This window comes from Capra hircus, chromosome 19 (assembly GCF_001704415.2).
Source record: "Capra hircus breed San Clemente chromosome 19, ASM170441v1, whole genome shotgun sequence".
NCBI lineage: Eukaryota > Metazoa > Chordata > Mammalia > Artiodactyla > Bovidae > Capra > Capra hircus.
Genome location: NC_030826.1, coordinates 10,987,644 through 11,014,473, shown reverse-complemented (window position 1 = coordinate 11,014,473; position 26,830 = coordinate 10,987,644). Strand labels below are relative to the sequence as shown.

General features: G+C 36.0%; 1 protein-coding gene across 1 annotated transcript in view; it reads right to left on the bottom strand.

Moving 5' to 3' along the window:
* BRIP1 (BRCA1 interacting protein C-terminal helicase 1) overlaps positions 1 to 26,830 on the bottom strand; it is a 185,014-nt gene that overhangs the window by 20,863 nt on the left and 137,321 nt on the right. Inside the window, exon 17 of the mRNA XM_013971848.2 lies at positions 6,266 to 6,378. Within this exon, the coding sequence (XP_013827302.2) occupies positions 6,266 to 6,378 (113 nt within the window). The remainder of the gene's footprint in view (positions 1 to 6,265; positions 6,379 to 26,830) is intronic.

Genomic DNA, 26,830 nt, shown 5'->3' with positions numbered 1-26,830 from the left:
TCCAACTTTACTTGTGGATTTGTCTATTTCTCTATTCAGATGTCACCTTTTGTGTAATTTCTTTGAGGTTCTGTTTTTAGGTGAATACACAATTAGGACTGCTATGTCTTTTTTGATGTGACCCTTTTACCATTATGTAATTTTCCTTTTAGCACCCCTGTAATTTTCTTTGTTCTGAATTCTACTTTGTCCTGCTATTAATATAGTTATTCCAACCAGTTCACTGGGGAAGAAGATCAGAATTCAAATTATCAACCTGTCTTGTATGATTTACTTTTCATAGTACTCGAATAGCAGCTCTATGTATTTTATCCAGGTTTTTAAAACAGTATAGAATGCACTTATTCTATCTTATCTAGAACTGAAACCTCCAGACATTGTAAAAAGTTAATTTTAGCTTGTAAATTTTAATTCTTAATGAAATACACAAGCACAGTTTAAAAGTCAAACAGTTTTATAATATTATAATAGTTTTAATAAAAACAGAATTCTCTTTTGCCTACTCATACCACATCTTCAGTTCCCAATCTCAGAAACAATTAATTTAAAATACCTTAGATAGTTCTTGTGGTCATTTGTCTTGGATTTTAACCACTACAAATTATATACGGATTCTTCCTACAGAAGATGCTTATTTCATATTACTGATAACTTCACTCCTCTCCAATCTCCTAGTACAGTTATTTCACAATTCTTTTGTAAATCAATATTCAGTGGCTTATCATGTATAGACGAAATTACATGATGGACTATGATTACATTCCCTTTCTCATATGTTTTTGTCTACCTTGAAGTTACTAACTCTCTTTCTCCCGTTCTTGCTTAATTTTCTGTTTTCTATCATTAATTAATTCTCACTTTGTGACAGCTGTGAATTTTTTTCAATATGGGTAAACCTTCCATCCTCAAAAACCAATCTAGACTAACTACTATGGGACTACAGTACAGATTCATCCCAGAACCTTCTTTCTTGTTTTGGGAATTCCACTTTTCTGGGTTGGAACTCCAGTTTCCCGCATCCTTGGTATTCCTCTTTCTGAATTTTCTCCTTTGATAAAGCATATCTTTCAGTAGAATACCGAGAAACTGTGCATTTGAAGCAAACGTTTCAGGTCCTTTAACACTGAAGGCTTTATTTTGTCTTAGAGTTTATTGATCATTTGGGGGTTGCAAATCAAAATTTTTCCTCAGATAGTTGAAGATAATTTTCAACAGTCTTCTGGCTTCTGGTGTTGCTTTTAAGAAGTCTATTTCAATTTAGACTCCATATCTTTTGTATGAGAGTTGTCTTTTTCTTTCTGGATGGTTTTAGGACCTTTTCTTTACCTTAGGTACTTTGAAACTGCATAGTGAGGTGCTTTGTAGCTCTTCCCCTTTACAGGTGCTTGAGTGTGTCTTTTCATCAGGAAACTACGTTCTTCAATTCTAAGCATTTTTCTTGAATTATTTTTTGAGATTTTTAAAAAAAATTTTCTCCAGTCTCTTCATATAGAGCTCTTATTTATCAGAAGTTGGTTCTTGCATACTGCTCCTCTAATTTTCTAGTTCTTCTTTCCTATTTCTCTTTGATTTCTGGATGTGGGAAATTCTAATTTTTCCCTCCTAAATCCAATTCTACATTTAAAATCTGTTGCTACCATATTAATGTCTAGGAGCTTTTTCTTATTTTCCATTCTTGTTTTACAGAGGCACTACCTTACCTCCCTATGGATATTACCAATAGAAATTTATAAAGTTTTCTTCTGTCCCAGGGTTGGCAAAATACAGTCCACAGAGGAAATCTGGCCCACATCATATTTTTGTATAGCCTACAATCTAGGAATGGTATTTACATTTTAAAGGTTAAATAAAAAACAAAAAAGAATATGGATGCAGACTGTGTATAGCCTGAAAAACATAAAACATTCTTGTCTGGCCTGTTACAGTTTGCCAACCCCTGTTCTATTACACTGTTTCTGTTTTCTACAAGTTCTTCCACCTACAAGGAATTCCACCTTATGATACTCTCTTGTGATATTTTAAAGTAATCCATAGGTTCCAAGGCATCAGACCAACATAAAACAGGGTTGTCCACCTGTCTTAGAAAGAACACTGCACTTTCCTGCCTTGAAGATATGATCGTCAGCTGAGGGAAAAAAAGAGAATAGCGTTCTCACATTCAGTAAGTAGACTTTTCTTACCCCCCATCTTTTACCCCTTCTTAGCTGTACCCATAGTTAAAGAATATAAACTCTCTAGTTCATTATATCCAGAGAGTAAACCTGGATGGAGCGGGCTGTCTAACTACTTCTTATACTAACATGTAACCAATTCTAGAGTAGCTCCAAGTCCCAAGTTTTTCTGTGCTTAAATCTGGAAGATCTTATTAGCTTTCATGACTGTAAATTTAAATTTCAGCTTTCTCTTGCTTGTTAAGTCATTCAGTCATTCATCTGTTTTTCTGTGTTCAAAATTTGTTGACAGTTCATCTCTTATTATCTCTTCTCCCACTCTTTTCATGTCTATAGATTTGACATTTTTATTCCTTTACCATCATGGGATTTTGAGAGGGGGTGAAAATTAATATAAATGTTTGATTTCTCCATATGGACTTAAAAACCTAAATTTTATATGATACTCTTTTGTGATATTTTAAAGTAATCCATAGGTTCCAAGGCATCAGACCAACCACAAAATTGGAAGGGCAGGATAAGAAGATGGATACTGTCAATTGTTATATAATAACACCATTTTATAAAAATGTTGAAAATCAATGTAAAGTCAGGGTGCCATTCTATCATGGTCCCACTCTGGTTTATATTTAAAGTGTTCTATAACAGAAAGGCATTAAGTTAACAAAATAGTTCAGAGAAAAAGGTTTCACCTTTTCTTTTTCCCATTGTTTTCATACTGCCTTGCTCAAATGAATTATGCCCACTTGAGACAAAGATTATACTTCAGTAAAGCAGAACCGTTAGGAAACTTATAGTGCAGTTGTAACCTGGTCACAAAACCATCTGGTACATTCCTGAAAGCTGTTATTACATTTCATGGGCTTATATTACTTCAAATACGCTAAGAGTCCCATGTGGGCTTAAAAAAAAGATAACATTTTTTAAACTCAATTTGTTTCTGCTTACTTTAGTCCTTCTAGACATATCTCTTATAAGAACAGTGCCTTAGTATAAGCACCTTTTATGTCAATCAATACACATTACAAATTTTACCATATGATGTAAAACATTCACTTGATTTTTTTAGTGGATGTTTGTTTGTAATAAGTTGCTACTTGTTGATTCCATTTCTCTAAAAATCAGTAAAATAACAGTTAAGCTGTCACTTTTTAGTTAATGAGATAATGAACCTATAGTATTATAGATCAATATTATAAACACATGCTTTTCTGAAATTCTACACTGTTGGTGGGAATGCAAACTAGTACAGCCACTATGGAGAACAGTCTGGAGATTCCTTAAAAAATTGCAAATAGAACTACCTTATGACCCAGCAATCCCACTGCTGGGCATACACACCGAGGAAACCAGAATTGAAAGAGACACATGTACCCCAATGTTCATCGCAGCACTGTTTATAATAGCCAGGACATGGAAACAACCTAGATGTCCGTCAGCAGATGAATGGATAAGAAAACAGTGGTACATATACACAATGGAGTATTACTCAGCCGTTAAAAAGAATTCATTTGAATCAGTTCTGATGAGATGGATGAAACTGGAGCCGATTATACAGAGTGAAGTAAGCCAGAAAGAAAAACACCAATACAGTATACTAACACATATATATGGAATTTAGGAAGACGGCAATGACAACCCTGTATGCAAGACAGGGAAAGAGACACAGATGTGTATAATGGACTTTTGGACTCAGAGGGAGAGGGAGAGGGTGGGATGATTTGGGAGAATGACATTCTAACATGTATACTATCATGTAAGAATTGAATCGCCAGTCTATGTCTGATGCAGGATACAGCATGCTTGGGGCTGGTGCATGGGGATGACCCAGAGAGATGTTATGGGGAGGGAGGTGGGAGGGGGGTTCATGTTTGGGAATGCATGTAAGAATTAAAGATTTTAAAATTTAAAAAAATAAAAAATAAATAAAAAATTAAAAAAAAAAAAAAGTATGTTTCAAAGCTCTAGAAACTCTCTGCTCCATATGGTATAGCTGGAAAAGCACTGAACATGGCGTTTTCCACTAATTCAACAAGTACATACATTGCATCTATGCCCCAAGATGAGACAAAGTTGCTAAGAATGTAAAAATGTCTAATACATGTTTAGGGAAGGAGACAGATATATAAACAGGCTATTCCAATATAATGAGATATATGTTATAACAGAGATGAGTATAAAATGCTATGGGTTTCCTACAGAGTAAATAACTCTAGTTGGAGAAATTTTAAAAAGTCTTCGTGTAGGACATGACCTCTTCAACTAGGTTTTAACTGGTAAATTTACCAGATGAATTGTATGTAACTTGAACGTGACGGCAAAGACTAATGAAAGGATATGGAATGTTTAATAGTTTAATAGTGAGATGTTTACATTTAATAGTGAGAATTTTAGTGGATACAGGCAGGGCATAAGGATGAAAAATCAAGTCTTAAGGTTTTAAATGTAGGTGGGTTTAAGACGTGAAAGTGCATTTAGCAGCTACGTGACATTAGGCAAGTAATTTCATCTTCACAACTGCTAATATAGGTAGAAAAGTTTATATGACAAAATAAGATACAAATATACTTTTGCTTCAAATGGTTTCTGAATATTCAAGGTATTGCTCATACTGAGAGAAAAAATAATCAACTGAGGTAAAAATATTTATTTTCCTGAAATTCAACAAAGTAACTAAAAGTCAAGAATTTTAAAAACAAATATTCAGGCTCCCCTAGAAACTATTTGTTGAATATTAAAATTCTAATACAACAAACAGGTCAACCAACAGAGAGAGACAAGGTAAGTGGATGGAATGCTTCAAGGACAATTTCCAGTGCAACTTGATGCCAAGTACAAGTGGGATTTCTAGGAAGAGAAGGGCGGCAACTTAACCATATCAGTAGGTTAAACATAGAACTGAATAATTCAGTTTGAACAGAAACAACTACAGAATATCATTCTGAAATGATGGGGAGGGGAGTAGGTGATGTGTTTTAGGACTTACTTTAGCTGTTGCAGTCCTATGTCATCAGCATATGTAAATCTGAACAGAAATGTATTCTGGTCTGCTCAGGTATAAATGAGCTAATGTGAATAAACAAGACACAAGAAAACTATAATTTCTAGATTGGTTAGGGTAGGCAATGGTTAGCTGCAGGTCTTCTGGCTGAACTGAAAATATGTCAAACAGCCATGTTTTCGTGATTTTGCCCTTAACCTGTGTTCTTCTGTTTGAATTTTCTGAATTTTATTTGTATAGCTTCACAGGAAAAAACTATTATATGCGTAAACTAATTACAATTTCAGAAATAGAAAATGATAAAATGTTAAATTAGATTATAAATAATCTAATAATTTTAGTGTTCATAAATTTAAAGTGTTGATGTCTTGTAGGACAGCAGTCCCCAACCCTTTTGGCATCAGGGACAAGTTTCATGGAAGATAATTTTTCCACAGATGGCAGCTGGGGGGTGGGGTGGGGGGGAAGATGGTTAGGATGGGTTTCCAGTTTAACTGGCTGCTCATCTCCTGCTGTGTAGCGCAGTTCCTAACAGGCCACGGATGAGAATGAGTTGGGGAACTCCGCTGTAGGACCTCATGTGAAATTCTGGTATAAAATGGTGTTTTAAAAACTAGTTCCACAAAGCACAAATCTTAACGGACCACAATCTTTGGAAAAAGGAGTATTATAATTAAATTTTACTGTCAGGGAGCGGTATTCTCTAGTACCATGAACACAGTTTGTTTTTAATCGTTCTTAGTTTGCTTTTTACCCATAAAATCATCATTTGGGTTCTGATGTTCACAAGGTAAAATTTTATTGTTTGGTGGTGAAATTCTATAAACATCTACTGAGCACTTCTGTTGTATACTCACTGACCAATCATAAATCTTTGAACTTAAGCAAATATTGCCTTTCATTTATTTCACTGACTCTTTCAACTTTCACTTCTGATATCTATCACTGAGAATATACCAGTACTGAGTGTTCCAGTAAAATAGAATTCCATCAAATTTATTTATAAGGAATAAAGCAGCAAGACTAGCTGTACACATAGTCCTGGTTGGAGATAATATTACAGTAGTATTACATTAAATTTCACTCCACTTACCTACCAAGGGCCTGGTTTAAGGCCCTGTATGCTTGAATTTCATACCATTGACGACCTGGTAAAAGACCTCTTAATTTTGAATGCTGATCATTATACTTTTTCTTCAGTTCAACCTATAATTTTAAAATATAAAGAATGCAGTAGATGATTAAAGCTCATTTAAAAATCATATTAACTTCTAACATTTTGAATATCATTTAATTAGGGTAGAAAGATTTTTTTTTTTATACTAAACTTTTTTTTTTTGGTCATTTAAAACATTTCCATTCACTTTAATACTACCTAAATTCATACATGAACATAATTAATCAGCTCTGTGATAATATCAATCAGTTTTAGACATAATTTATATATGACAAAATTCTCAAACTTTTAATGTACATGTAGATAAATTTTAATAAATGTAACCACCATCACAATCATAATTAAAATATTTTCACTCCCTAAAAATTTTTTTCTATCCTTCTTCAGGCAATTTCCTTTATTGCTGACCTGGTCAACCAATGATCTGTTTTCTGTTTTGCTTTGTGTTGAATTCTATGTAAATGTTATTACACTGTATGTAACCATTTGTTTCTTTTTTTCATCTAGCATAATGAGTTTGGAATTCATTCATGTTGAAACATACATCAGTAGTTCATTATTTCATGTTTATCCAGCTTGATAATCTCTGCTTTTTAATTGGGATGTTTAGACTATTTATATTCAATGTAATTACTGTCATGCTCAGTTTTCAACAAGAAAATGCGTGCTAAGCTGCTTCAGTCATGTCTGACTCTTTGTGACCCTACAGACTTCAGTCTGCCAGGCTTCTCTGTCCACGGGATTCTCCAGGAAAGAATCCTGAAATGGGTTGCCATTTCCTCTTCCAGGGGATCTTCCCAACACAGGGACTGAACCTGAGTCTCTTACGTCTCCTTCATTGGCAGGCAGATTCTTTATTACTACCGCCACCTGGGAAGCCCCAATTACTGTTACAATTTGGTTTAAATCTACAGTATAGAAAACACATTTTTTTCAAGTACACATCGAACATTCTCCAAAACAGACTATATGATGGGCCACAAAATAAGTCTTAAGAAATTTAAGACTGAAATTATATCAAGTATCTTTTCCAACTATAATGGTAAGAAATTAGAAATTAGTAACATTCAGTTCAGTTCAGTTCAGTCGCTCAGTTGTGTCCAGCTCTTTGCAACCCCAAGAATCACAGCACGCCAGGCCTCCCTGTCCATCACCAACTCCTGGAGTTCACTCATACTCATGGAAAACTGAAATATTCACAAATATGTGGAAATTAAAGAATATATACCTGAACAATCAATGGGTCAAAGAAATCAAAAGAAAAATCAAACAGTATCTTGACACAAACAAAAATGGAAACACAAGAAACCAAACTATGGGATGTAGCAAAAGCAGTTCTAAGAAAGAAGTCTATAGCAAAAAAAAAAAAAAAAAGCCTACATTAAGAAAAAATAAAGATTTCAAATAAACAACATAACTTTACATCTTAAGAAATGAGAGAAGAACAAGCTAATCTCAGCAGGAGGGAAACTACTAAGATGAGCAAAAATAAATGAAACAGACCAGAAAAAACAACAGAAAAAAAAAATCAATAAAACTAAGAGTTGTTTTTTAAAGATATTTAAAACTGATAAACTTTTGCTAAATAATTAAGCAAAAAAAAGGAGTCAAGCAATGTTACAAATGAAAGCAAAGATTACAACTGATACTACAGAAATACAAAGAACTATAATAAGAGACTACTATAAATAACTACTTGCTAAAAAGTGGATAACCTAGAAGAAATGGATAAATTCCTAGAAACAATCAACCTAACAAGACTAAATCACAAAGACACAGAAAATCTGAACAAACCTATAAAAAAGGTCATTAAAGCAGTAGTCAAAAACCTCTCAAACAAAGAAAGGCTCAGGACCAGAGAACTTCATTGGTGAAACTGAAATTCTACTAAGCATCAACATCATTCTACTAAGAATTGACACCAATTCTTCTCAACTGATTCTGTAAATATTGAAGAGAGGGGAACATATCCAAACTTACTTTAAGAGATCCCCATTTCTCTCATACCAAAGCATGTAGGGACACTATAAAAAAGAGAAAATTATAGGCCAGTATTTTGAGTGGCAAAAAAACTCTCGACAGAACAGTAAAAGGATCATACATCATGATCAAGTGGGATTTATCCCTGAAATACAAATTGGTTCAACATACATAAATCAATAAATGTGACACACCACTACCACAAAATGAAGGATAAAAATATTATCTCAATAGATGCAGTAAAAGCATTTGACAAAATTAAACATCCTTTCAGATAAAGTTTTCAAAAATGAAGCATAGCGAAATGTAAACTCAATATAACAAAGGCCAGAGACAAGCCCATAGATAACATCATACTTAAAAGTGAAGAGCTTAATGTTTTTCAAGTCAGGAATGAGAGGTGCCCTCTCTTACCACTTCTATTTAACAAAGTACTAAGTCTTAGCCAGAGCAGTTAGGCAAGAAAAGGTAATAAAAGGCATCCAAATCAGAGAGGAAGAAGTAAAACTGTTTGTTTGCAGATGACATGCTCTTATATGTAGAAAATCCTAAAGATCTACCAAAAAACTCTTAGAACCATAAATGAATTCATAAGGTTGCAAGATACAACAATCAACATATAAAAATCAAAACAAACATACTAAATAGTGTTTCTATACACTAACAACACAGCATCCAAAAAAGAAAAAGAAGAAATGAGGAAAACAACCCCATTTACCATAGCAACAAAAAGAATAACATTCTTTGGAATAAATTTAGCCAAAGAGGTGAAAAACCTTTACACTAAAAACTATAAAACACTGATGAAATAAACTGAAGAAATACAAATAAATGGAAAGAGTCTGTGTTTATGGATAGGAATAATTAGTATTGTTAAAATATCCTTATTACCCAAAGTGATCTACAGGTTTAATAAAATCTCCATCAAAATCAAAGTGTCATTTTTTACAGAAATAGAAAAACAATTCTAAAATTTGTATGGAACCACAAAAGACCCTCAATAGGCAGAACAATATTAGTAAGAAAGAACAAAGCTGAAGGCAACACATTTCCTAATTTCAAACTTTGGTAATCAAAAGTTTGGTTTACATCAATTTATAAATTTTATTTATATTAAAAACTTCAGTAATAAAAACAATATGGTACAGGCATAAAATCACTCAGGCCAACAGAAGAAAAAGTTTATAAATAAATCCACACATATATGGTTAATTAATCTTAGACAAGGGCAACAGGAACAGACAATGGAGAAAGGATAGTCTCTTTAGGAATGGTGGTGGGAAAACCGGATATCCACATGCCAAAGAATGAAACTGGATCCTTATCTTACATCATATATAAAAATCAATTCAAAATGAATTAAAGACTTAAATGTATGATCTGCGACAATAACACTCCCAGAAGAAAACAGGAAAAAGCTCCTTAGTCTCAGCAATGATTTTTTGGATATGACACCAAAAGCACAAGCAACAAAGGCAAATAAAACAAGTGGGACTACATTAAACTAAAACGCTCATATATAAGCACCGTACACAAGAAACAACTGACAAAATGAAAAGGCAACCTACGGAACAGGAGAACCATACATCTGATAAGAGGTTTGTATCCAAAATATAAAAGGAACTCATGCAACCAACAACCAAAAAAAGTAAAAAACAAAAGAAAACCTGATTTAAAAATGAGCAGAAGTCCCAAACAGGCATTTTTTCAAAGAAGACTCACAAATGGCCAATAGGTATATGGAAAGGTGTTTAACATCACTAATCATTACCAAAATGACAAAAGATGACAAGTGTGAGCAAGAGTATGGAATAAAAGGAACACTTATACACTGCTGGTGGGAACATAAATTGGTACAGCCATTATGAAAAATGGTATGGATATTCCCCCAAAGAATTAAAAATAGAACTACCATATAATCCAGCAATCCACTATTGGGTATATATCAAAAAGAAATAAAACCACTGTCTTGAAGAGATGTGTGCAATCCTACGTTCACTGCAACGGTTTTCACATATGCAAGATATGGAAACAACCCAGGCATCACTGACGAATGAGTGAATGGATAAAGCAAGTGTGAACTATACACACACACGTGTACATGCAATGGAGTATTATTCAGCCATAAAAAGGAAAGCTTGTCATTCGTAACAACAGGGATGGACCTGGAGGATGTTATACTAGTGAAATAAGCCAGACAGAGAGAAACACAGCCATGACCTCACTTACACATGGCATCTAAAAATGCTAAACATATTGAACTCAAAACTATGTGGTTAGGTAGTAGGTGAGGGGTAGAGGAAATTGGGAGATACTAGGTAAAAGAGTATAAATTATCAGTTACTCTCAGTTACAAGATAAGTAAGTTCTGGGATCTGAATGTACAGCATGGTGACTATACTCAGTAGTAACGTATTGTACACTTGAAATATTCTAAGGCCTTAAGTGTTCTCTCCACACACTGAAAAAATAGTAACTATGTGAGGCAATGTTTATGTTAATTACCCTGATTATAGTAATTTTACAATATAACTTAAGTCACCACATTTTACACCTTAAATATATGCAATTTTTATTTGTCAATTATATCTCAAAGAAACTGGGGAAAAAAGAGGTCCATACGGTGCTGTGCTGAACTTTCTGCCGGCTTTGATCCTGGTTTTGAAAAGATGGATCCCTTACTTCTGCGGTAAAAATCTTTCCTGGCCTCAAAACAGACCAGAAATAACAATGAAAGTCAAATGAAAAACTGTTCTGTTACCTAACACACAATCAATAACAGAATTTCACCACTAAAAGTGAATAATCTGTGAGAAAGCAAGTCATCAAAGATGAATGATAAATGGCTAACTGGTAACAATAAATGGTAACTGACATGAAAAGATGTTCAATCTTATTAATAAACCAAGAAATGCAAATTTAACATTTCCATTGTTTTCATCTGTAGAATAATGAAAAACATTTACCAAATGTGTTTATATTTTCCAATAACTATAGATAAATATTAGTGTGTACATGGATACTCATTTCATCTTTGTATTGAAACTTAAGAAACAATCAAAATGGACATCAAGTGGATCAATGAAATATATTACATTTATTCTGAGATAAATATTGGGTTATTATACAAAAAGAAATAGATCTGTATGTGCTGACATGGAAATTTAGCCAATATATATATTTTAAATAAAAAATAAAATACTCACAACACATACATACAAATGGCCAGGTATCACATTAGGAATAAGGACCACAATTTAGAGCAATGCCAGTTTTAAACTACCCACAAAAAGATTTAAACCAAACCCTAACAAGAACCTGGAGAAGGAAATGGCAACCCACTCTAGTACTCTTGCCTGGAGAATTCGTGGACAGATCAGCCTGGCAGGCTACTGTCCATGGGCTCGCACAGAGTTGGACATGATTGAAGCGACTTAGCAGCAGCAGCAGCAGCAGCTAACAAGAACCACAGGGAAACAATTTAAAGACTATACTTTGAGCTTTTCCCACATCTCCCCAAATATATTGTCAAATTGTGTCTATATAAGTTCAAAATGATCAGTTACTAACTGATCTGCCTAAAAAATAAAAATCAATGTTCTCTAGAGAATGATAACAGAATCCAGAATCTCTATTATGTACCATTTACGATGTCCACTCTACAATAGGAATTACTAGAAAGATATCAGTAGTCAAGGAAAAAGCAAGCAGTCAATAGAAACCAACTGAAAAAGGGCTCAGCCGTTGGCATTAGCAAAGACTTTAGCTGTTATAAATATATTTAAATAACCTAAAAACATATGGTTTAATGACTGGACTTCAGAGAATCTCAGCAGAAAAGTGGAAATATAAAAAAGATCCAAATAGAAATTTTAAAAAAATAGAATAGCTGAAAAAAATTCACCGAATGGGTTTAACAACATAAAGGAGAAGGCAGAAAAATTACTCAGTAAATATTAAGACAGATCAATAGAAATAATGAAACATCAATTAGAGCAAAATAACTTTATACACACCGAAGACACTGGTTAGTGTAAAAAAATCAAAGCATATAAAGGCAGTTGATGATAATCTAAACAAATTTAAAAATCAAGGTTGAAACTACTAATGCATTTGATAGAATATTTACTGCCTCAAAGGCTCCATTATTAAAGGATATCAAGAACTTCTCACTTTTCTGAGTGACGGCATCTACATTCATTTTCTATCTAGACAGTAACACAGAGACTGTGTTAAATTCAACTTCTGCATCTTTTCTGGACTATCTAGTCCCTGAAGTTGATATTATAACCATATACTTTTTCAAAGAGACTCAATTAATTACAGGGCATAAAACTACATTCCTAGTAGTAGAAGTTCCACACCAAAGGGTACCACATACCCAGTCTTCATCTGGTCTTCATAAGAATCTTTAAAATGATATCATTTCAAAAGAGATGAACATATACACGATCAGAACATATGGTATACCCAAGTCAGACTGACCTATTCAAATATATGTTAATGAACTTTTTCCTGTAAAAAGTAAAATGCAAGTTATTTTTTAAAACTGAAATATAGCTAATTTGGGGGGCTTCCCTGGTGGCTCAGACAATAAAGAATCTGCCTGTAATGCAGGAGACCTAGGTTCGATCCATGGGGTGGGAAGATCCCCTGGAGAAGAGAACAATATTGTGGCCTGGAAAATTTCTTTGACAGAGGAGCCCGGCAGGCTACAACCCATGGGGTCGCAAAGTTGGACACAACTGAGCTACTTTCAGTTTCACTTTTCATAGTTAATTTACAATGTTGTATTATAAAATGCAAGTTCTAAGTGAAAGGAAATAATGTATTATGATTTTACATTTTTCATACACTGAATGAAAAAGGGGAGTTATGCTTTAAGCTGCTTTCAAGAATGCTGTAGAAACATTAAAAATATGCATCTAAAGTATAAAAATTGATATAATGAAAAGAAGAAATTTTTGGTAACAAAAAAACCCCACTAAATTCTGTTCAATATGTATAATTTTTCCCACTGAGAGAAGACAGAAAGTACGTTTAAGGAAGAAGAGAAACTTGGCTTAAGTCATGTTAAATAATTTCTAAACCAAGAACAGTGGTATCTGTGTGCAAGGTATCTGTGATAGGCAGTAAGAATACAAAGGTAAGTGAAAAATATTTTCTGGCTAGCAAGAGCTTACAAGAATAGAAACGAATGAGTACAAAGGGGCATCAGGTAAATACAAGTGTAACTCTGATTACAGTGCACAGAAGTTAAGAAACAAAATCATGTCATGTATTTGGTACAAGGGTAATGAGGGCCTTACCAGGAAAGGCAAAGAAGGGAGAGGAGGCCCAGTTCATAACACACAGAACTTAAGTAACAAAGAAGATATGGGGACAGGGCTCATTAGAGAGGGAAAAGTCAAAAATGACTCAACAGTTGCCAGTCATTGACAGAATCCAGTAACCCACCGAGAGAAGACAAAAAGTACGTTTAAGGAAGAAGATAAACTTGGCTTAAGTCATGTTAAATAAATAATTTCTAAACCAAGAACAGAAATTGATAATGAGTTAGCTAATTAAAGTCAAAATTGGAAAAGTGGGGAATCAAAGATCTTATTAATAAATGATAACAATATCTATCAAACTGCTATAATGTTCCATGCACAGTACAGTGCTTAATATGCATCATATCTCATTTAATTCCTACAACAATCTTTAAAGATTTTTGAGATTTTTACTGTTATCCCATGACCAACCTAGACAGCATATTAAAAAGCAAAGACATTACTTTGTCAACAAAGGTCCGTCTAGTCAAGGCTATGGTTTTTCCAGTGGTCATGTAGGGATGTAAGAGTTGGACTATAAAGAAAGCTGAGCGCTGAAGAATTGATGCTTTTGAACTGTGGTGTTGGAGAAGACTCTTGAGAGTCCCTTGGACTGCAAGGAGATCCAACCAGTCCATCCTAAAGGAGATCAGTCCTGGGTGTTCATTGGAAGGACGGATGCTGAAACTGAAACTCCAATACTTTGGCCACCTGATGAGAAGAGCTGACTCATTTGAAAAGACCCTGATGCTAGGAAAGATTGAGGGCAGGAGGAGAAGGGGATGACAGAGGATGAAATGGTTGGATGGCATCACCAACTTGATGGACATGGGTTTGGATGGACTTTGGGAGTTGATGATGGACAGGCCTGGCATGCTGCGGTTCATGGGGTCGCGAAGAGTTTGACAAGAATAAGTGACTGAACTGAACTGAGTTATAAGTTATTTGAGGCAATACAGCAAAAGCGTGCATGTATGCTCAATCATGTCTGACTCTTTGTGACCCCATGGCCTATAGCCCACCAGGTTCCTCTATGTGTGGAATTTTCCAGGCAAGAATACTGGAGTGGATTGCCATTTCTTACTCCAGGGGATCGAACCCAGGTCTCTTACATTTATTTGCATTGGCAGGTGGCTTCTTTACCATTAGCGCCACCTGGGAAGCCCAATATAGCAAATATTGGGTTAAATAAACAAAATTCTATCTCCTCAGTCTTTTATTTTTCTTTAAAATGAGTTAACTTTTACGTATGAGTACATTAGTTCAACTTGTTGAAAATTTCCAAGTTCTTGCAATCCAAATGGCCTTTAAAATACTGCCAATATTTTACCTAGGGAAATTATTTTAGGTAAAAAGTAAAGAAAAAAAACTTTTGAAAGTAAATATATATAAAAGCTAACTCTGAAATATTTTTTATTATATAAAGAAGGAGTTTTAAAAATAAATTTAAAAATTGTCTTTGGGTGAACACATTTAATTAGGGAAAGCAAAAGTAAGAGTTTGGAAAGGGTAGAAAGCTAGTACACCTCATTTTAATGACATCAGAATCTATTTCATTGTACACTTAGGAATTATCAGGCACAAAAATCAATGCCCAATTTAAAATGACATAAAGCATATGTGAAAAAGCCAGTTTCTCCTGCCAGCAAATAGCCTAAATGTTAAGTAAACCAAAGGCTGGAAAGGATTAGTTGAAATGTCAAAAGACAACCTTTTACTTTTACCTGCTCATCCTTATAAATACATTCTCATCCCTTAGGCATGCTTTCCAAACAAATAGTCTCAATGTGCAGCAGCAAAAGGCCCATGGCAAGTTCTGCCATCTTGTAACTGTCAAAGAGATTAGTCTTTGATCTATTTGGGAGGTCATGTCCACATTCACATTAGCTATACAGTCTAACAGCATTATACCTGTTGACCAATGCTTCTTTAATGCCTAATGAGACAGACATTTTATATTATGGAAGTTAACTGTGAATGTTTTTTCTAAGTTTTGACAGAAAGTAAACACCATAAAGTGAGCTCAAGTGTGGTTTGGAAAGATGATCTTTTAGACCAGTTAATATTACTTTTCAAATACATTTTACAAGGCTTTCCCAAAATAGAAAGCTATATTTAATCATACACTCTGGAAGGAGTTTAAACCACTTGCTACCCATCCCCAATAAATAAGTGTATGTATAATTTTGGAGGGATGTATGAACAGCAGAGAGAAGGCAAACTTTTATCAGAGGCTACAAACTGGAGACCCAAAATTGTTTTTGTGTGGCCTGTCAGTTCAGTTCAGTCGCTCAGTCGTGTCCGACTCTGCGACCCCATGAACTGCAACACACCAAGCTTCCCTGCCCATCACCAATTCCCAGAGCTTATTCAAACTCATGTGCATCGAGTTGGTGATGCCATCCAACCATTTCATCCTCTGTTGTCCCCTTCTCTTCCTGCCTTCAATCTTTCCCAGCATCAGGGTCTTTTCAAATGAGTCAGTCTTTCACATCACGTAGCCAGAGTACTGGAGTTTCAGCTTCAGCATCAGTCCTTCCAATGAATATTCAGAGCTGATTTAGTTTAGGATGGACTGGTTGGACCTCCCTGCAGTCCAAGAGACTCTCAAGAGTCTTCTCCAAAAGCATCAATTCTTTGGTACTCAGCTTTCTTTATAGTTCAACTCTTTACATTCCAGTAGTACATGACTACTGGAAAAACCATAGCTTTGATTAGATGGACCTTTGCTGGCAAAGTAATGTCTCTGCTTCTTAACATGCTGTCTAGGTAGGTCATAGCTTTTCTTCCAAGGAGCAAGCGTCTTTTTATTTCATGGCTGCAGTCACCATCTGCAGTGATTTTGAAGCCCCCCAAAATAAAGTCTCTCATTGTTTCCACTGTTTCCCCATCTACTTGCCATGAAGTGATAGGACCGTATGCCATGATCTTAGTTTTCTGAATGTTGAGTTTTAAGCCAACTTTTTCACTCTCCTCTTTCACTTTCATCAAGAGGCTCTTTAGTTCTTCACTTTCTGCCATAAAGGTGGCATTATCTGAATATCTGTTATTGATATTTCTCCCAGCAATCTTGATGCCAGCTTGTGCTTCATCCAGACTGACATTTCACATGATGTACTCTGCATATAAGTTAAATAAGCGGGGTGACAACATACAGCCTTGATGTACTCTTTTCCCAATTTGGAACCAGTCTGTTGTTCCATGTACAGTTCTAACTGTTGCTTCTTCACCTGCATACAGATTTCTCAGGAAGCAGGTCAGGTGGTCTGGTATTCCCATCAGTAGCTTAAAACAATATGAACTATTGGCCAGCTCTCAACTAGCTCACTCATTTAAATAATCTATTTAACTCCTGTAACAGCTTGTGCTGGTAGCCCATTGGTTAAGATGTTACATGGATTCACAAAACATTTTTCTCATAACTGGAGTTCAACATTCACACAAAATGAAAAGCTCTTAACATGGTAGTTTCTAGACAACTGAAAATATCTCTCATCACAGGCTAACCCGATATAAGTACTGATGAGATCCTGAATAACAAAGATAGATAATCAAAACTGAAGTAGCACTTGGGGAATGATGTAAAAACACCCATTTAGCATACAAGCAAAAGTTTCATATGGATTTGGATTCTGATTTTACCATTATACAATACTTGAGATCAAATAATAAGTTCTCTAAGTCCACTAATGACTCAGACTTACTGGAGACAGTATAAGTAGTATAATACTGATAACAGTAGTATATACAAAATAAATGAAAGGATTACACTTTTTATGTCAGTAAGAAATTTATGTCACAATTTCAAACATTATTTTTCAACTCAGTTAAACCCAACAGTGCTGGCCTTAAACACGTCTGTACAGAGTACACTCTTACAAGTTTTATAACTAGCTTGTGAAGAAATAAATGGTGTGATAAATACAAGTTGAAACTATAAACGCACCCCTTCACTCTACTACTGCCTCATATGAAAGACGATGAAATTTGTCCAAATTCGTATATATATTATTATTTCAGTAATAAATGCCTTCCTAAAAGCAAACAATATAGCAGAATATACTTTTATTTTCTTGTATGTCAGCTTTATGACAAAAGTTCAAGCCTGGAAATAAGACTAAGAGTAAATAGTCAGCTAAACTTACTGATTAAAAATATTAAGAAAACTTTGTCTCAGAAAAATAAAACACATTTATCTAGCAAACACTTAAGAAGAATAGTTTTATCTTTAGTCAAGGTACAGAACTTAAAATATAAACATTTATAGCAAACCAAATCTGGAAGACAGACACTGTGCATTAGAGACACTTATTGCTCCAGATCATCACAGTGTAAACACTTTTATCAGGGTATCACAATATAAATTCCAATGGTTAGAGTCCTAAACTCAGTGTAAGATCTTGTATGTGAAATAATTTAGCTAGATAAAAGGAATATAGCTGGTTTTATTTCATCTGGCATATTTTCAAGATTTCTGAAACACCAAGTTAACCAAATATAGTATACATGTTTTTTTTAAATGGGGAAAAATGGGTTTCTGCCAAGAATTAAGAAGCCAGGCTTCCTTTTAGACCTAAATACACCACAGACAGACACACAGACACTTGACATGGTTTTCAACTGTTACTCTCCTTGTTACACTACACTAGGAATTGACCACAATAATCTACCAAGAAATAAGAATCAAGACATAGTAACAGTAATATAACTTATCTGACATACGCTTTAAGACTGCTTTGAATAATTTACCTTTTCAGAAAAACTATATTAAACCTTGCGCCATAAATTGTCAGTGTTGCAACAAATAGCCTAAAATTTTTTAATATAAAAAAGAACAGAACTTCCCTGATAGCTCAGTTGTAAAGAATGTGTCTGCCAATGCAGGAGACAGAGGCTCGATACCTGATCCAGGAAGATCCCACATGCCCATGGAGCAACTAAGCCTGTGTACCACAACTGCTCAGCCCATGAGCCGCAACTGCCGAAGACTGTGCAGTAGAACCTGCGCTCTGCAGCAAGAGAAGCCACCGCAGTGAGAAGCCTGAGCACTGCGACTAGAGTAGGCCCTGCTCGCTGCAACTAGAAAAAGCCTGTGCAAAGCTACGAAGACCCAGCGCAGCCAAAATTAGACAAATAAATAAAATTTTTAAAAAGAGAGACAAGAGCCCAGGAAAAAAGCAGAAATGAGTATTTTTCTATTTAAAGAAAAAAACAGGATAGTTAATCCTTTAAGACATCTAAGTTCTTGTATGAACAACTATACACTTATTCTCTAAAGGGGGTTTTCCTGGTGTCTTGGCACTAGAAAATCCACCTGCTGGATTTTTAGTGACTGAGCCAGCAGGGAAGTCCTGACTCTTGATAAGCCTGAGCTCAGCATGAATGCTATATGCTTATTCTCTGAAGGGGGCTTCCCTGGTGGCTCCGCTAGTAAAGAACCTGCCTGCAATATGGGAGACTTGGGTTTGATCCCTGGGTTGGGAAGGTCCCCTGGAGAAGGCAATGGCTACCCACTCCAGCATTCTGGCCTGGAGAGTTAGTATAGTCCATGGGGTTGCAAAGGGTCGGACACAACTGAGCAACTTTCACTTTCACCCAGATTTCCTCAGCCCTAACTCTTGCTCTGCCATCGAGCATCACCCACACTAGGCTGGCTCCGTTGAGTGTGTAAGGGCAAGCAGCTATCACACACCTTACATCTCTGATCAGCTGAACTCACAGAAGCAGCATGATTTATACCAGTGGCTTCTGGAATAACTAGAACTTTCTTCCTCTTCCCTGTGAAATTTTCAAGATATCAAAGACTCACACTGCACAAATCTTCCCAAAGGGTTAAATTCAAAGACCTAAGTTCACAGAAGGAACCTACTAAAGAACTACGCTGCAGCTGCTGAACTCAGGTACAGCCGACAGTCAGCCCACCCCCTCAGACACACTCAGGAAACTTTTCTCTAGACCACACAGTTGGACGCTGGTGGTTCTGTGTGCTTGTTTTCAATGTTTCTCATCTAGTCCAAAATCATCCTTGTGTTACTGAGGAACAGAAGGACACACTATTGTAACTATTTTAAGCCTTTGATGAGAAAAACATTTTAAAGTGAATTTATCAGAATATGATTTTGTATTTTAACCAACTTCTCTACATAAAAATTGTCATGGCATGGTTTGCTTACAAGTTCAGAGTCCCTTCATCATTGAACAGTGAACACAGAGCAAGGTATTCTATAATAAAAAGCACTTCTTTCTCTCTCACACACACACAAAAAGAATCCGCCTGCCACTGTAGCAGACACAGTTTCAGTCCCTGGGTTCCACTCCAGTATTCTTGCCCGGGAGATCCCATGGACAGAGGAGCCTGGCGGGCTACAGTCCATGAGATCACAAAGAGTCAGACATGACTTAATTAGTGACTAAACAACAACAAATTCTATAAAGGGCTAAGTTAAAAAAATTTTTTCTTAAGAAAAGTAGGCTTTGTTAAAGCTATCAAGTTAGGCTATCCATGACAAAATATTATCCAGATAAACCTGAAAATGCTTAAAGTATCATCTCTAGAAAACACCATACATAGATATATTTTTGAAGCAAGGAGCTATAATGGAAAAAGCACATGTCTTAGGGTTAGAGCTTTGACAGTTATTAGTTGTTTGACCTTATCCACTGGAGAAGGGATAGGCTACCCACTCCAGTATTCGTGGGATTCCCTTGTGGCTCAGCTGGTAAAGAATTCATCTGTAGTGCATAAGGCCTGGCTTTAATTCCTAGGCTGGAAAGATCCCTCGGAGAAGGGAAAGGCTACCCACTCCAGTATTCTGGCCTGGAGAATTCTATAGACTGTATAGTCCATGGGGTCACAAAGAGTCGGACACGACTGAGCAACTTTCACTTTCTCTTTCCTTCTGACCTTGGGTAAATTACAGTATCCCAGCTAGCTTCCCTTCTCAGTTTCCTCCTCTGTAAATGGAAGAAAATAATTCCTGCCCACCCTACCTCATAGAGCTGGATCAAGAAATAAATAACAATGGACATGAAACAGTAAAGCATTATATATTAGAAATAAGTTAAAAAAAAAAGAAGTGGGTTGGAAGAGTCATTAAATAATCCCATATATCTAAAAAACAAAATAGGCTTGGGTGGGCATTACAGGCTGTTGCAATATACCGTTGCATGTAAATGAAAATAAATCATAGTACTGTCAGAGAGAGGAGGTCATCTACCTTAGGCTGTTCATCTCAAATCAGAGTTTTGACACTTTGGTCAACTCTCTCTGAAGGCACTTAACCTATATACTCAATATAAGGACACATTATTTTAGGTGACTCAAAAGTTTCTTCAGCTTATGGAGTGGCCATTTTTTCATTAAATATCAATGAAAATATGTACATTGGCAGCAGATACATAGAAAGCAGTGTTCAGTTTTGAAATATACCTTTTTTCTAAATGACTTCTGCAATTGATCTTAATTTTTCTAAAAAATCATAACTAACATTAGCACTCCTTAATATCCTTCAAAATTCTTTTTGATCACTTTGCAACCTATGTGCTGTTTTTGAAGAGAACTATACAAAACATGTTAGTGGTGTAATCTACAGAATGAGTACATGATTGTCCTCTACTAGTCTAAATATTATTTCTTACATTTATCTTACAATCTAGAGCTTCCCTTGTGAAAGTCGCATACTAGAGCCAAATACTATGAATAAAACCCTTCTAGCATTAACAACCAACAAAATGAAATATTGTCTTACATAAGAGAGCAACATGAGACTGTAAGTGGAACCCTAGGCTCTTAAAGCAAAGTGCCAGTATTAGAGGTTTTGTTAAGAGGGATGAGTAGTGCTGCATTCAGCAAGTATCAGCGACCTGTACCTATTCCTAAACAACATTCTAAGATAAAGAGGTCTCTCATGGAAGAGGCTTGTGGATGCAAAACTAAGCACTGAGACCGTGGGAGAATGGCACAAAAGTTTAGTGGCAATGGCAGGCATAGCAAGTAGAAGCTAAGCCCAGTGAGAGGGGGCTCAGTTTCAGATACTTAAATGCTGTGATCTTTAAAGATGAGCACAAGCAAGACAACATGTGCACATAAGAAAAAGATTACAGGAACATTAGAAAACACTGGAAATATATTTAAAACTGTTTATTACCTCCATAGCCCAACAAATGAGTCTTGATACTTTTGCCATGTATACTTTTATTATTCAGTTCAGTCACTCAGTCGTGTCTGACTCTTTACAGCCCCCTACACTGCAGCACACCAAGATTTCCTGGCCATCAACGGCTCCCTGAGCTTGCTCAAACTCATGTCCATCAAGTCAGTGATGCCATCCAACCATATCATCCTCTGTTTTCCTCTTCTCTTCCTGCCTTCAGTCTTTGCCAGCATCAGGGCCTTTTCTAATGAGTCAGTTCTTCGTATCAGGTGGCCAAACTATCGGAGTTTCAGCTTCAGCATCAGTCCTTCCAATGGATATTCAGGACTGATTACCTTGAGGATTGACTGGTTTGATCTCCTTGTGGTCCAAGGGAGTTTCAAGGGTCTTCTCCAACATCACAGTTCAAAAGCATCAATTCTTCAGTGCACAGCTTTCTTTATGGTCTAACTCTCACATCCATACATGACTACTAGAAAAATCATAGCTTTGATGAGATGACATTTGTCGACAAAGTAATGTCTCTGTTTCTTAATATGCTGTCTGTTGGTCATAGATTTTCTTCCAAGGAACAGGTGTCCTTTAATTTCATGGCTGCATTCACTATTTGCAGTGATTTTGGAACCCAAGAAAACAGTCTCTTAATGTTTCCATGGTTTCCCCATCTATTTCCCATGAAGTGATGGGACCAGATGCCATGATCTTAGTTTTTTGAATGTTGAGTTTTAAGCCACCTTTTTTCTCTCTCCTCTTTCACTTTCATTAAGAGGCTCTTTAGTTCCTCTTTGCTTTCTGCTATAAGGGTGGTAACTGGTAAAGTCACTTAGTCATGTCCGACTCTTTGCGATCCCATGGGCTGTAGCCTACCAGGCTCCTCTGTCCATGGGATTTTCCAGGCAATAGTAATGGAGTGGATTGCCATTTCCTTCTCCAGCATAAGGGTGGTATCATCATCTGCATATCTGAGGTTGATATTTCTCCCGGCAATCTTGATTCCAGCTCGTGCTTCTTCCAGCCGGCATTGCTCGTGATGTACTCTGCATATAAGTTAAACAGACAGGGTGACAATATACACCCTTGACATACTCCTTTCCCTGTTTGGAACCAGTCTGTTGTTCCATGTCCAATTCTAACTGTTGCTTCCTGACCTGCATACAGATTTCTCAGGTGGTCTGGTATCCCCATCTCTTTAAAGAATTTCCCACAGTTTGATGTGATCCACATAGTCAATAAAGCAGAAGTAGATGTTTTTCTGGAACTCTCTTGCTTTTTCTGTGATCCAGCGGATGTTGGCAATTTGATCTCTGGTTCCTCTGCCTTTTCCAAATCCAGCTTGAACATGTGGAAGTTCTCGGTTCATGTACTACTGAAGCCTCGCTTGAAGAATTTTGAGCATTACTTTGCTAGCGTGTGAGATGAGTGCAATTGTGTGGTAGTTTGAGCATTCTTTGGCATTGCCTGTCTTTGGGATTTTTATTATTACATCCAAACATACCTTTCAAACATAAGTGTAGACTTTGAAAAAACATTTATTATTTTCTACATTAGCAATATTATTGTTAGGAATGTTTGACTCAGAGCTTCTCAAATGTGAACGTGTGAATGTGGAAAGAAAGCAAGTGGGTTCAGAGTACTTCAAAATCTCATACTTTATCTTAAAGAGTAATGAAGACTCTGGTTTCAGGAAGGCAAAGGAATTTTTTCTCTTTTTTCTCTGCCTCTTAAAAATTGAGCCCAAATTAAAAGATAAGTAAGAAAGAGAAATAGTTTCATTTTCAATTAAACTAAGACATTGCTAAATTAAACCCAAATACATGACTGTGAAAAGCATATGGACAAATTATAAATGACTAAGCAGAGATGTGAAAGTTCAAACCAAAGTACCCACAGAGCTACTGATGGGAAAGAAGGCAGTTAGGCCAGCAGGAGTCCAGAGAGGCTGAGGAAATGGATGAAAATGGGAACTACTGGAGGGTATGAAACCACAAACATGAAAGAAGAAAAAAAAAAACAGGAGGAAGATATGAGACCCAGGAAGAAACTTGAGACCAACACAGAAGACAAGCAAATCAAATTCCTAGGATGACAGTAAAGGGAAGTCTCAGGATACCGGCAGTTAAGAGAGTTTAAAGAGCAGCTTAAGTCTTGATTGAAGAAGGAGACTGGAAGGCTCTGGAAGAGATATCTTCGGGGAGAGGAAAGGAACTGACCTATCACCTGGCAGGTTTCATAGGAAAATTGTATTTAGTGGTGCTACACAGATTTATTGAAGATCTCTTTAAAGAACTTTTTTAAAAAAATAAAAAAGCTGAAGGAAGGCAATCATTTGACTACCATGAACAATATTTTCATAGTCATGATAATGTGAATATTGATTATGTATTTAATTTTAAAAATTGTGATATAATGATATTGGGAGGATGTAAAGAAGGGAAAGGTGGACTAAGTGAGCTAAAATCTTCTCTCGTACAGGAAGTAAAGAGTTAGTCTGAAATTGATCAAATAAAGATAAAATATGGAGGTAAATATCAGATGAAATAAATAAAAAAAGTGAAAGTCACTGCTTCTCAAAAGTAGGGGCTGGTAAAGGGGTAAAAGACAAGAGGCTATTGATATAAGAAACTATCTACTGCTTTTTATCATACTGGTACAAAAGTAATTACTGTTTTGCATTACTGAACTTTGCTGTTTGATACTGGTATACATCCTTAAATGTGGTTTTGTTAAACATCATTTTAATACACATTTCTCACTTTATGTTGTTTTGATAATGACATTACTTGCTGTTTATTTTTATCTAATTTAGACTACCAAAACGATTTTAGACAAAAAGCAAATTTGAATGATTTTTTATTCAAGTTCAGAATGGGTTGTAAAGCAGAGGTGACAACTCACAACATCAACATTGCATTAGGCTCATGAATGACTGATGAACGTACAGTGCAGTGGTGGTTCCAGAAGTTTTGCAAAGGAGGTAAGAGTCTTGAAGATGAGGAGCATAGTGGCCAGTCATTGGAAGTTGACAACAACCAACTGAGAGCAATCACTGAAGCTGATTCTCTTACAACTATATGAGAAACTGCTGACGAACTCAATGTTGACCATTCTAAGGTCATTCAGCATTTGAAGCAAATTGGAAAGGTGAAAAAGCTTGATAAGTGGGTGCCTCATGAGCTGACTGAAAAAAAGAATCGTTGAAGTGTTGTCTTCTTTTATTCTATACAACAACAAGCAATTCCTCAGATTGTGACCTGCGACGAAAAGTGGATTTTATATGACAACCAGCAACGTCAGTGGCTGGACTGAGAAGAAGCTCCAAAGCACTTTCCAAACCCAAATATGCACCAAAAACAGGTCATGGTCACTGCTTGGTGGTCTGCTGCTGGTCTGACCCACTACAGCTTTCTGGATCCTGGCAAAAGATTACATCTGAGAAGTATGCTTAGCAAATTGATGAGATGCACCAAAACCTGCAATGCGTGCAGCTAGTATTGGTCAACAGAATAGGCCCATTCTTCTCCATGACAATGTCCAACTGTACCGTACACAGCAAACGCTTCAAAAGTTGAAAGAATTGGGCTACAAAGTTTGGCCTCATCCGCCATATTCACCTAACCTCTCGCCAACCAACTACCATTTCTTCAAGCATCTCAACAACTTTTTGTAGGGGAAACACTTCCACAACCAGCAGGAGGCAGAAAATGCTTTCCAAAAGTTCATCGGACCCTGAAGCGTGGATTTTTATGTTACAGGAACAAACTTATTTCTCTTTGCAAAATGTATTGATTGTAATGGTTCCTGCTTTGGTTAATAAAGATGTATCTGAGCCTAGTTAAGATTTAAAATTCATGGTTTGAAGCCACAATTACTTTTGTACTAACCTAATATAAATCAAGCTCTTAGTAAAAGCTTGACTGGATATTTTTTCAACTTGATAAAAAAAGAAATTAAAAAACAAATGCAGATTGACCGTTTTAATTCATGGCATACACTTGTATATTTCACTATATAAAGCAATGGTGTTCAACTGAGAGTGATTTTATCTACCAGAAGATACTGGCAGTATTGAAGACATTTTTGGTTGTCTTACTGGTGGGGGAGAAGGGCTTGCTGCTGGCATGTAGTCCAGAGATGCAGTTAAACATCCTACAATGAACAGGGCATTGCTCACAACAAAGAATTATCCTGCCCCAAATGTCAACAGTGCCGAGCTTCAGAGACTCTGCTAATAAGCAACTGTAAAGAACAAATCTGATCACTTTGCTGCAACAGAAAATTATACTATGACTTAATATATACTTTACTATACTCCCTAGCACACTGGGGCTGCTGCTGCTGCTGCTGCTAAGTCACTTCAGTCATGTCCAACTCTGTGTGACCCCATAGACGGCAGCCCACCAGGCTCCTCCGTCTCTGGGATTCTCCAGGCAACAATACTGGAGTGGGTTGTCACCTCTTTCCCCAGGAGATCTTTCCAATCCAAGGATTGAATCTGCATCTCCTGTGCCTCCTCCACTGACAGGCAAATTCTTTATCACTGAGTCAACCTGGGAGGTTTTATAGTTGGGAAAAAACAAACAAACAAGTGACACACTCATCTAAAGCCCATCTCATATCTGCACCCTGTAGGGTTTAAGAGAATCTACAAATTGATTAAAATTAAACTGATTAAAATCCACTACAACTAAACTACTGGTCTGAAGGAAAAATATTAAAATTATATTCAGAGAAGTTAATTCTACTGCTTCCCTTGAGGTGGTGCTGCTGATTATGCTCTGTGCCAACAGAAGTTGAGTCAATCAACCTTACAAGTCCCCAGGGTGATAAATTTACGTTTAAAACTTTCAACCTGCTATGAAAGCAAAAGTAAAATATAAAGGTTTAAAATAGCTTGTTCTCACCAAAGAACAAGATAAACACAGGAAAAGCACTTCAAATTTTTTCAAAAAACAAAGCTTTTAAAAAACTTTTTAAATTATCCAAAGGTTTAACTTCTAGCAATATTCAGGCATGGCTTTTTTTCCAAAGAAAATATA